This window comes from Rhea pennata, chromosome 3, assembly GCF_028389875.1.
Source record: "Rhea pennata isolate bPtePen1 chromosome 3, bPtePen1.pri, whole genome shotgun sequence".
NCBI lineage: Eukaryota > Metazoa > Chordata > Aves > Rheiformes > Rheidae > Rhea > Rhea pennata.
In genome coordinates, this window is record NC_084665.1 from 60105175 (window position 1) to 60118143 (window position 12969).

The following is a 12969-nucleotide window of genomic DNA, read 5'->3' on the forward strand; positions in this document are numbered from 1 at the left end:
TAAGTTGTAAAGGAAATTCCTTACCTCTCTCACTCCATCATTCCAAAATATCTGTAATTGTAAAGCTTATTTTTAATCTTTTTATGTCTGTATCACTTGAAAATTTAGTTTTAAATTATTTGACTTTTTTCTTAAACTTTTTTCTGTTTTATTTTTTCTTTCTATCCTGTGTGTAAAGCTTTTCATAAGCATACTCTAATGCTGAATACTTTCTGCTCATCTTTCCTGATTCTTTTCCTTCTTACATTTTCATTCTGCTCTGGTGAGTGTAAGGAATCTTTCTTCTTTAAGAGAACATATTTGCATGGTATGTGTATAAGGATAAAGTTCAAAGGGTTGGTTCTTTTTTCATTCACACTTTATGGGGTTTACCCTTTACTCACTTCTGTTCTCCATCTGAGGCTTTTGGGTAGCAGATACAGAAAAAAAATGTGCATTTCAATATAATTTTTCAAGGTATAGTACACATACATATACCATTACGCAGAATAAATTGTTCAGCTAAGCACTACTTACTCAGTAGATTTAAGTTTTCAAACTGCAGAGATCTGTTAAAGAATTCAAATAACCTTAAGGGATGCAGTCTTTTTTTCCTGTTTTAGCAAAGTTGCTCTATTAATATGCTAAAGCAAAATATTTTGTGCAGTAGTCTCACCAGCATCCTGATTTTTAGAGAGACTCCCATCAGGGGCTCAGCACTTTCAGACAAATATCCTTTAGGAGTACTCCTGTTTCCCTTTGACTTCCTGTTGAAACTGGATTTTTGCTTTGACCTCATGTGGAGAAAAAAATAGGTGAAACTCTCTGATCATAGATGAAACTTGACAATAACAATAAAGTCCAATAAAGGCAAACCATTCCTTAGGGAATCTGCTTCCCATCCCACTCCTTGCCTAGCAGCCCATACGTGTATATACGTTTTCTACATCAGAAGAATCAGTTGCTTGGCGGAACTGAGTCATTGAGAATAGTCACAGAAAAGATGATTGTGAGAGCAAGTTCAAAAAGGCAGAAAGGAGTTGTAATATAGCTGGAAATACATAACAATGCCATGTTAATCTAATAGCCAAGGCATACTGTTTATTAAAGGATTTGGGAGGATTCTAAGAGAAAATGGAAATTGCACTTGAGCAGTACAGCTAGTTACATTTCTGCTACAGAAACAGTCAGAAAATGAGTTGCTGAAGCATACTTTTGCATGATTTCTAAAGGGCTCTGTGTGCTTGGCAGGGGGGACTTTGTCATCTGGGATTCTGGAACTAATGAATTTCCCAAACCATTCTTTTTATTCCTTAGATGAAACAGCTGGAACCAAGGCACTATGGCCTACAACTCAGAAGACTCGTTGATGAAAATACTGAGTATTGTGCTCCTGAACCATATGAGTACATAGTAGACCAGGAAAGTGTGACTCCTTTTAGATAAGGCTCCTTGATGTTTGTAGCTGCGGTTGAATGAATATGTGTGGTTTAGATCTAAAATAAGATTCCTGGATTGCATTCTGCCATCCTTATTCAGAGAGGGCTGTATTCCTATCTGTGAAGAGACTGAGATTGCTAGGCACCACAAACACCCTCTTCAAGAACAGTTTGATGATTTAACTGGGACTTTTGGTACAAACGTGAAATGTCAGTCTCTACTACAGGCTGGATTTTCCATGTTTAGCTTACTCTGCTTTTAGTCCCACTTATTTCAGTGATGCTTATTTCCCATGTTGTATTTTGGGGTTTTGATGCTTACAATTTCATTATTTGACAAATTATGTTATTGGATTTTTTTTTCTAACAGGTATATGATGAAATAGAAATTTGTCCATTAAGTGTTTATCACGTTCATCTTACAAAGACTGAAAACATAAGTGATTTTGGTAAGTTCAGCCCAAACAGCTCCCAGGGATCTTTTTTTGCTTGTTTTTCTCGTTACTCACTTTTCAGGAGCTTTCTGTCTCTGAGAGCAGGCAGAGCCATCACTGATAGCTCAAAAATGGAGTCTACAAAAGACTTGAGCTAATATAAAGCAGACTTTAACTGGTTGTTTTACACTGACAAATGCATTCTTTTATTTCTCCATTTGGGAAAGATCTACTTTCTAATTCTGCTGTATGGGCCAAATAATTGAGTAAGCGTGGACTTGTCGGAAGATAAATGTCGCTTACCAAGCTAAATACAATCCATCGGGCCATGACCGAGAACTGCCCTCTTTTTTGGTAGTAGGATGCTCTGTTGGCCTAGTATCAACAGACTGTCCTTTGGAACAAATGCTAACAGGCCTTTCCCCCCACCCATGGCAGGCGGCTAAGCCTAAAAAAATTGTATTTCTTGCAAAATGTGAATCTTTTAGTTAGCATTCTGTAAAAGATGAGCAGAGCAACGAACAAAAAAATGAGTTCAGATAGGTAAAATTCTGTGTGTGTGAGAAAGAGGAAGAGAGGCAGAGAAGGAGGGAGGGAGGAAAGACAGAATGGGGGATTTGGGCTGCCTTCATGCCCGTTGAAGTCAGTGGCAGTTTATTGACCTTGTCATTTTGATTGGGCCTTTAAATTGAAATGTCTTTGGGATTTAAAAAAAAGTATCATTTTATTCCTTTTCATCCATTTTACTGGTCAGGCTTATAGTCTGCATTGAATAAATACGCTACAGTTGAAACCTTACACTATTTGTTGGGAGTTTTACTTCATTAAAGAGTACAGGCTTTATCAAGCAGACAGGCAGAAAGGAAGAAGTTGAAAAAAATGAAAATGTGTTAACTGTGCACATAAAAGAGATGCAGGAAATAAGTGAATGGAGAAATAGGAGTTGCATTCCCATGCAGTTTTGTAAGGTAGATCGAGGTGTTCTACTGAACTATGTTACTGAAATGTCATAGAGGGCTGAGGTAGAAAATATTTTTTTCAAAATACAAGTTGTCTTTTTACAGCACATCATGTTTCGTGGGAGTTAAAAAGTCTTTAACTGTTTGTACAATGACTAAGCCTTTATATTGTAATTTCTCTATAATTTGCGGGTGTGGTTTCATAATAAGTATCAACTCTCTGATCAGGTAGAACGTACTAAGCATGCAAAATAAAATGAGAAGTACTTCATACAAAGTTTATTTAATTGTGCTCTACCTTTAAACCTCTTCTACTTCAGGTTTTGCTGTCACAGCTCAAGTTGATGAAAATCAGCATCTCACAAATATATTTATAAGTGATGTTCTCCCTGATGGACTGGCATACAAGGAAGGTATGTATTGCATTTATAAGAAATACTGTTCTTCATTACCCTTTTAATTCCCAAAACATGAAGGAGCTTTAGCATTGCTGTTGGAAATGGTTCTTGGTTTTTACGAGTTATAGTTCTCTTTCCTGAAGACCATAGAAAGTATGTGGTACTAGAAAAGATAATTTACGCGGAGTAACTGACTTACCCTTTTAACACAGTGATGAGAATTCTTGGTCACCCCTGGGGACAAATTCTATTCTCAGCAATACAACCAAGTGCTTTTGCACAGAGAAACAATCTGGTGAAATTGTTCATCTCATGGGTTTGGCTGGTTTTCAGGGCCCATCACTTCCACTTTTTCTGGCAATTAAAAGTAGCGTCCCTCCCCAAAATAGTTTCGTTCATACTTTCTCTGAGAGCCTGTGCTGCAAGCTTTCTGTTCTGCAGTGCTCAGAAAGTGCAATTCTCTTCATGTGCACAGCATGGTCATATCAGTTCTGTTCTCTGAAAAACAGAGAAACAATAGGTTCATCACACATCTAAGAGAAATGACCACTTGGTTGCTGCTGATCTTGAAAGACGACAGTTGCCACTGTTTAGACTTACTCAAAAGCTCATAAAAGTTTCATCTGTTAGTATTCCAGTTTGGCAAGAATGATTTGATCTGCTTAACTAGTTCCTTCTGCCTCCCAGACTGAGATAACAGAATACGAGTTATTGTGGCATATGCTGATAGGCCATCTTTTAAAATGAACTTCATGTCTCTGAGTGTTTTCTGAAGATTACTCCCATCCCCATCCTGTAGTAGCTATAGAAAGAAAAAACCTGATCACAGTATCATGTATAACATCTACAAAAGTAAGCGTGAGATCCAATTCTGTAATTATGGCACATATAAAACTCCTGTCAAGTCTAATGGACTGATTGTAGGATTGGGATATGTGAATACAAAAGCAAAAATAAAAAACGAAACAACAGTGATGTTTCCATTTTATATTCTCTTCTCTTCTTCTTTTTTTTTTTTTTTTTTCCTTTCACATGCTTCCAGGGTTACGAGTAGGCAATGAAATTTTGAGCATAAATGGAGAGGTTGTGTCTGATCTTGACCTCAGACAGATGGAGTTACTGTTTTCAGAGAGAAGTGTAATGCTCACACTAAGAATTAATCATTATGGAGCTCAGCAACCATTATGTGCTTCCTGGTCAGATGGTGATGTTTCCAGGGACCCAAAAAGTTTGTTGCCCCCTCCAAACCAGTCACAGCTCCTGGAAGAGTTTCTGGATAACTTCAAAAAGAACACAGCAAATGGTAAGAGATTGATGCTAATTTTATTACTTTCACCTCACTTGTGATACCACTTTTTTCCTTTAAATTCACGCATATTTAAAATTTTTCTCATGCATCAGAGAGAAACTCAAATTCAAACTGTATTAAGTTCCATTTACACTTCAAATCTTTCTGTTGTTACATTGTTTTCTAGAAGTGTAACAGAATATAATCATTTCTGTGGGAAAATTATATTTTTAATTCATTTGGTAGCACCATCAAGTGATGTCAAGCACTTTTAACTGTTGTGTGATGCCAGGTACTTCCACTAATCCATTTCCCAGGCATCAGTGGTTGAAATGATGTGTCTTTCAGAGGCAGAAGTTTAGTTCTGCATTTAGCATGCTTCACATATGGTAAGGTTCCACATACATTCAGGGCATCTTAAACATAATAATCAACAACACCTCAGAATGGAGCCATATAGCTCTGCTCCCACCCAGATTTATTATCTCTAAGGTTTTCCAGATTAATACAGCTATTCACTGTATAGAAGAACATCAATTAAATCAGCTTTCACTATGATTCTTTTACTACCATCTGCTCATGTCTCTTACTCAACCTAATATCCCTGTCCTGAGCATGGATCAGAGGACATGTCTTATGGGTACTGTGTCAGGATGAGATCATGATGGGTTTCCACATGAGGAACACCAGGCGAGGAGGATGCCAAAAGCCTGCACAGTAAGGACAGGGTCACCCCACAGCCCACCAGCAACGAAGAAGATGGTGGCTACTGCTGGGATGTGTCCTCAGCTGGAAGTAGTTGCTGGTCCCATCCACCTGGACTTCTTAGCTTTGGCTTTGAGCCAGAGGGGCTCTAGCACTGTCTGTCGTGGTTTGGGTGCTTTGGGAAAGCTTGTGTGTGGCAAGACTGGCAGCCCCAGAGATATGGAGGAGGTGGAAGTGGTTGCAGGGGCAGGATGAAAGGGGAAGGAGGGAGCAGCAGCAGTGAGAAAGAACAAGATTCAGTTGATGATGGGCAAAACTCTGTCAGTTTCCTCAAGTGAGACTTGTCAGCAAAAAGATGAGGACACACTGCCTTGGAATTGCTCTAGCTTGGTGAACTCAAAAGAAACCTTTGCATCCCTTCCATTACCGGTCGAAGCGTTACATCTTGTAATATTAGAACACTTGTAAATGCCTGTCTGAAATAGAAAGTATCTGGGGATTTGCTTTCCTTCCTTTCCCCACCTTGAATATTTTTCAGTTGAGGTATAAGCAGATCTAATTTGAGTTTCTTGAATGGAAAAGATGCAGTTTCCTCTTTGTACCTCTGGGGGATGCTAGTAAAATTCTGCCGACAACTGGCCCAAAATAGCTGTTGTGTAAAAGAGGGCAGGAAGAGGTACAAAAAAGAGTCTCTGATTTTTATATGATTATGGTGGCAAGTGTTTTCTGACTGGATTTTTTTCATAATTAAAAAAGGGAGGAATAAAAGAATCACATAGGAGAAGCTGTAAGAATGGATTTAATTATAAAACAATTTTATTAGGACATCTTTTGAAATTAAAATAAATCTGAATACAAGATTTGTGATACGGTAAGTAGCAACTCTCTCAGGGGCCTTAGTTCAATTTCAAATGCCATTAAATTGGCTATTGGCATATAAAAGTTAGTGCCATAAAACAAAAATTATGATAGAGCTAATTAATTACATAATTATACCAGGGCTATTATTCAGCTTGCTGGCTTGATATCATAAGCCAGCATTACCTGGAGTCTGATTATTCAGTGTAATAAATATATATGTCCATTCACTAGATTCGTCATTCCTCAGGGATAAATTCACAACCTGTGCAAATATTCCATTATAATAGGGAATTACTGGAGTATGTATTATACTCTAAGAATTAATGGATAGAGGGACATAGTGTTTTTGCTTTTCTGCTTAAAAGAAGCTAATGCAGACATATTTTGTTCTGAAAGGGAACAAATTGTTCTAAATTAAGCTTCGTGAGAAAGACTGATGTTTACAGAATTACCAAATACCGATGCTTAGTTTCTGATCACCTGATCAGTTTCAAATGAAAACAGAAGAAAGTGCATTGCTTTGAATTAGTAGATAATCTTAGGGGTTTAACTGTTCTATGTCCTTTTACTTACTCAGAACTTGAATTAGTATTTTAGATAAGAAGAAAAGGTATTTAATAATCTGAGCAGGGATTTGGAGCCAGGGACACGTAAATTCTAATCCAGTTGTTGACACTGTTCTGACTCTTTTGGTGGGGTTGAGTGAGTCTATTTTAAGATCAGTTTTAAAAAAATATTTCTGATGTTTGTTTGCCTGATCATCCAAGGCAGTGCTTTTGAAAATCAGCTAGTTCCTGCAGTGGGGGAGATTTTCAAGTGTCAAACACATTTTTTATCAAGGGTATATATGTGGCATTAAAAACCTTAATGTTTCTGCTGTCACCTCCTTGCTTTTAAAAAATTAACTAGTGCTATTTATCTGTTGCAGAATACTGTGAAGATTAATAAATTAAAAAAAAATACAGTGGTTGGAAAATGGAAATTCTCAGCACTTGGAGGGTCAGCACAGAATTTCCTGTAAATCACTCACTTTATATAACTTAGGTGGTAATAATTTGTCCACATTTGTTTACAGTTTTGTAACTGCTTAGTATAACTCTGAATGCCTTTTCCCACTTATTCTCCTGTATTAAGAATGCCCAATTTTACCTTGTGCCAGACTTTGGCAGCTTTTACTGTACAAAAGGGAAGTGATTGACTTTCTCCAAAGCCACTAACTGCCACTCCTAAAAATCACTCCCAGGGAATTTTTTGGAAGAATGATTCATTTTCCCCAAGTGGTTGCCATACCCCTGTGGCTTTATGTTGGACTTCTATTGCTGCTGTGGTCATATAATTTGACCTCCCATATGGTAAGGCCGTGTGCCATAATAAGCTTATCCTGGAAAAGAAATAAGATGAAACACTTTTAAAAATATACTCATAAATGTGGAAAAGCAACTAACAAAGCAATTTGCTCTGAGCCCCAGTGCTAAGAAAATTAAACAAATATTTGTATAGAATTAGTAAAAATGAGTGAATTGCGGTGGAATTCTTAAAACTGTGGAGGAAAAAGATGCCTCATTTTAAGATGGTATGGATGTTTGAAGAAGGGACAAGAATTGAATACCATAATTTTAGGGTGGTTCTATGTGTGTTAATGATATCTGTAGTGTGCTGAGGCAGGAAGTAGAAGCAAGCATTAGTAGGTGTGAAAACCCATTGGAGAGCAATTTATAGTATGTGAGCTGCTCTCGGAGTTGAGCATTCTTTTTCTTTCCAGCAAGTACTGTGCCAAAAAAGCTGCCATTTCTGTTTAACTGACACTGCTGAAATCAACCCTAACTTGTGAATTAAAAAAAAAAAAAAAAAAAAAAAAAAAAAAAGTCTGGATATACTTAAACAAGCTTCCATGAGGATAAGTTTTCATTTGGGAGGGCTGAGGAACTAAATTGCAAGGGAATTATTTAAAAAAAAAGGAAAAAAAAAGTGGAAGAGAAAAAAGAAGACATTATTTCTTAACTCTGCCTCATGCTCCTTATCTTTGCTGTAGGGCATATATCTTGTGTGAGAGATCTATGTTCCTATCCTGCCTGTCTTTCTAGAGGTGTGGTCCACAGGCAGTGAAGGCAATCTTGTAGTCTGTTGCTACTGAAAAGGAGGAGGCTTCCTCCTCCTCCCTCCCAGCCATGCAGCCCTAGTCCCTCCCCTGTGCTGGCCTTTGCACTTGCTGGAGGCCTTGCTGAAGCCATCCGACCATCGGACCGACTAGTTCAGGAGTTTTTTTTTTGCTGCACTTCCCTGCAAACTCAGTGGGTTGAACTGGCTAGTGCAGAGGTCTGACAAGGGACAGAGCAGCCAGGTAAGCAGCAGGAGCCTGTAGCTGGGAGCAGGAAGGTTTGTGGGGGCAGAGGTGGCTGAAAGGCGAGTTATTTTCAGTGGCAGCAAACTGTTTTTTGGCTGACCTTTCCTTAGAGCACCTCTTGCAAACTGTTTTGGAGTATGGGTTTTGCCCTGTGCTTTTCCACCACCTCTCAGAAGCATACCCCTATGCCTGGGCAGCAGAATAATCTTGGGATGTGCCTAATTTGAGTTGCTCCTGATAAAGCTATTTCTGTTTGTATAAAACATGCCTGGAGCCAGAGTGTGAAAGTCGGACTTCGTGCAATCTCACAAATAGCTATGAGATGTGCTGGAGAGGAGTGACGATACTTCAGCACCTAGTCTGCTTGAAATTGAGATGTTTATCCAAAATGCAACTGCTTCGGGAAGATCTGTGGTTTGAACCCTCACATGAGAATTGACTCTTATTTACCAAGAAAAAAAGCTATTTCTGATTTTAATCTTAATAAACACACTCAGAAGCAAAGCACATCAGTTTGCCACAGGTTTAATTTTGCTATGCCTAAAGTTCTTTTAAAAATGTATTATTAACAACTGGTTTGTATTCAGTTCCCAGGCTCTTACTGTTTCAATTAAACTTTACATGAACATAAACAGCTGGCTGATGTTTGTGCCTCTAGAAGACTTAATTGCTATTCACAGCTTTTCTGGAAAACTTTTTTCTATTTGGCTGCTATCGGATCTCATTGAAAGCTGTACGTGAATTTAGGGAGAAAAAGGGAGATAGTTATAGATTGGCTCTGTGGCTGACCAGCATTCCGCATGTCACTGTGTGCGCCTTTTTGTGAGCGTAGAGCATACCCTGCTGTAATGAAAGCTGTATCAGAAAGACCCATGCTTCTCCTCTTAAGAGAAAGAGGTAAAGGCACAAGAACTTGAAGCCATTGTAATTTGTTGCCTGCAGTAGCTGTAAGCTCTGCCTGAAGCACTGGTTTTGACCTCTCTGCTTGTTGCTGTTTGCCACGCCTTTTCCCGATCTTCTGTAAATCTGTGAAAAATTACCCGTAAAACATTTCATAAATGTGTTTTAATCTAATGTTTAAAGCATTTCATAAACAAAACTAGGAAACATTTCTAAAATAACCTCTACTTGTAATCCTTCCCAAATCACGCTCTCTTTGTTTGTCTAGCCACAGTTCCTGTGTTAAATTCTCCTCATCTTGCTGTAGGGTAAGGCCTTCACCACCCTATGTATGCAAGCAATCAAAGTCACATTCTGTATGCAAGGAATCAAAAAATTTCTCATTTCACATAAAACTATTTTGAAGTCTGCAGAGGCGAGTATTGCTTCTTAGCACCCTTAGTCATAAGAATACCCGCATTCATTTTAGAGGTAGGCTCTGATCTGCGAGGAAGATGTTACCGGTTTTACCAGTGTGCACACATTGCTGTCACTTGCCTGTTGGCTCTAATAATAGATACTCGATAGCTTTGCATGGAGTGAGGCAAAGCACTAGAAAGTGCATTTTAGTGTTACAGTGTAGTTTTTTATGTGGCCTGACTGGTTATGTATCGGATGATCAACGACTTTGTCAGGTTTCTTTTTTTCACTTGTTATCATATTTAGTTCAGCAGGAAGCTATTTCTTCTGTGGTAAATATGGTAGGATATGATGTGGCCTTTTGTCAAAGTGAGCTCAAAGCTGAGATACATGCTTGTAAAGATAGCTGTGCTACCTTGGCTTCCACTCCAGTTAATTTTGTGCCATTAATGCAAATGTCCTGCTTCTGTGCTCTCTTGTGTCACTGAAAAAAAATTATTTTGGCCTTTGGCAATGCCTTGGACTGTAGTTGGGTGGACATTAATTTGAAGAAAGCATTTGCCTGTCCGTAAACTGAATCCATAGGAGCACTTGCTGCCTGCTGCATGTTTTGTAATACGGAATGTTTCCCAAGAGTGGTGGTTTAATGAGTTTTTACTGGCACTTGACAAACTGTCCAGTCTGCTTCCTGCTAAATGAGTACACTGCAGCTTAGAAGACTGTTTATACTATAAAATGGAAATGCTCTTTGCTGCGCTTTTCTACTGAAAGAGCGTTCTGTTCCGTTTCGCTAAATGTTGCTATGGTTTAGTCCCTGTGAAGTCAGCGGGCCAGTTTGTTTTTTCCTGGTGTAAACTCCATGAAACCCCGTGGAGTTGCACCTTCCGGCTCTGTGACAATGCATAGGTGTAAATCATGACATTCTCCACCCTACCAAATCTTGTAGAGAGACAGTACAGGCAGCAAGGAGATTTATTAATAATATAAAGTTAGAAACATCCACATACAGACTGAGATCTTTGGCAAAATGTCAAGCACACCAAAGAGCAGATGGTGTTCTGTGTTTCATAGAGGTAACATAGATTGTGTAATTATAAAAACTAGCTGTCCAAGCTAGCCGCAAATTCTTGCTAAACACTGAAGTAACAACTTCTTTTCCCCTTGTTCCCTTCTGTTTTCATTACGTTTGTGCTTACAAATCTGAGATGGGAGAGCAAACGCACTACTGAGGTGATACTGTTGATATCTGACACAGGGCCAGCTCCGTTTGTTACCCAGCTTTCCTAGGTGCAGAGGACCTCTGTGAAGGGACTAAGCCTGTCCTGTGTAAGTAATTCCACAGTAGCAGCAGAAACTGGGAGAGGAGCTCTGGACGACACCCCTGCATATCCTCGAACACCTGCCTGGAAGGACATGAGAGCAATGGTGGATCTCGAGGATACTCACCCCACAATGTAACCTCTGCCATTTCTTTCTCCTTTTCCATATCCCGGTCACTCATCTCCACTACCAGGGCATCTGTGCAGTCTGTCTGCTTTCCTTTCCTTTCCCCCATAGCGAAGGGAGGAACAGAGGAATTCTTCCTTTCCTCCATTTTGCTCTCTCTGATCTGCTTTATCATCTAAATTCGAAGGAATGGATGTACAGCTGTAGTTGAAGCTCACCCATCCCTTCCTGAGACTTCATGAATCTCACTTCCCCCCCCCCCCAGAACCCCCCCCCCCAGCTTGTCTAGCTAGTTTAACCATAGAATATTGCAAGTGGCTTGAAGTATATTCTGTTGAAGGGAATAGTTCTGAATAAGAGTGTGATGCATTAGGTGCGGCTAACACTGTTCTTCAGTGAGGCACTATCTAAGAAGGCATTTGCTATGTGCTTTAGAAATGAATATACAGATAACAATTTGAGAAGTCAATGTGCAGTGTTAAGCTCAAAACTGAAAATCCTGAGCAATTGTCTGACTGGCAGATACTTAGATGAGAAAGTTTAGCAAGTTAAATAACCCTATAAAAGCGAATCACTGAGGTGCAGAGGGTCATCAAGCATTGCTACACAAGTGTAGGCAGCTGTTTTCTAATATGTTGCTAATTTGTATCCCTATTGATTACTGAATTAGCAAATGAGTCAAATAACTTTGTTTCACCATGAACCGCTAACCAACAAAAGAACTCCCAAGAGATCATAAGGATTCTGCTCTAATTTCAAAATTGATGTTTCTGCAGATATTTGAAAAAATTAATGAAAAGTGAGCATAAAGCAGCCTACAGAAAGTCACACTTGCAGAAGTAGGTGGTTGATTGGAGCTAAGCCACTGTTCAGCATGTGGTCCAACGTGTCTTAAACAAGCTGTACGATCCAAGAATATTTGCGTGAACATACTGGCACTTTCTGAACAAGAAAATGTGAAACGGTTAAAGAAGAAGCATTGCTTTCCTCACTGGAGGATGAGAACAAAAGAAACTTATCCTAGCCAAGCATTTCAGACTCTTGCAGTTCTCTCAGATCCATGCAAAGAAGCAGCCTGGTTGTGTTGTCCATTAGTATGTGTATAGAGCACCTTCTGGTGTTTGATCCTTTGATGTCTGAGGACAAAACATCTGGATGAGAAAGGCTCTGAACGGAACCTTGTTGTCTGGCCAGTAACTGCATTTCTTGTTTGGCAACAATTAATCTTGTCAGTGACAAGCATCTATTAATTCTGTTTTTAAGAACCCTACCTAGGAAGACTGTTGTTAGGGCAGCTGTATTTTAATATTCTTTCCAAATTTAACATCTTGAATCTCTGAAAGAAGTTTTTAGCCTCTCCAAAGAATCAACTGTTGCAGCAGTGAAGCTAAGCAGAGAATGCACCTTCCAGGCAGGACCAGCTTAAGCTGCAAAATGGCTTGGACGATCAGGTGATAAAATCCAAAATGTCTCACAGAGATAAAAATCATCTGAATAGTTTTTATCTAGTGTGTTTCTCTAAAATGATTAATTTTAGTTTTTTAGAAACTAGAGCTTCTCCATAGTTTACTAATAATAGGCTTAAGGCAGGTTAATTTAACAATGAGAATTCAAGCTAATTTGTTTCTGAGGTTAGGTCAGAAGCTTTCAAAAAAAAAATCTTGAAAATTCTGTAAACAAAAAGGAAGAAGTCTTGAATTGTTCATAAATTTAGTATTTTACTACTTTTGAACGCTTGGTTAAAGCAGCATAAGAGCTATTAACCACTGCAAAATACCAGTGAAATAGGAATAGCTTCACAGTTATTGCCTGCAGAT

General features: G+C 38.8%; 1 protein-coding gene across 1 annotated transcript in view; it reads left to right on the forward strand.

The window, feature by feature from the left end:
• TIAM2 (TIAM Rac1 associated GEF 2) overlaps window positions 1-12969 on the forward strand; it is a 180062-nt gene that overhangs the window by 126341 nt on the left and 40752 nt on the right. The window contains exons 12-15 of the mRNA XM_062572409.1: window positions 1297-1407; window positions 1789-1867; window positions 3132-3224; window positions 4252-4512. Of these exons, the coding sequence (XP_062428393.1) occupies window positions 1297-1407; window positions 1789-1867; window positions 3132-3224; window positions 4252-4512 (544 nt within the window). The remainder of the gene's footprint in view (window positions 1-1296; window positions 1408-1788; window positions 1868-3131; window positions 3225-4251; window positions 4513-12969) is intronic.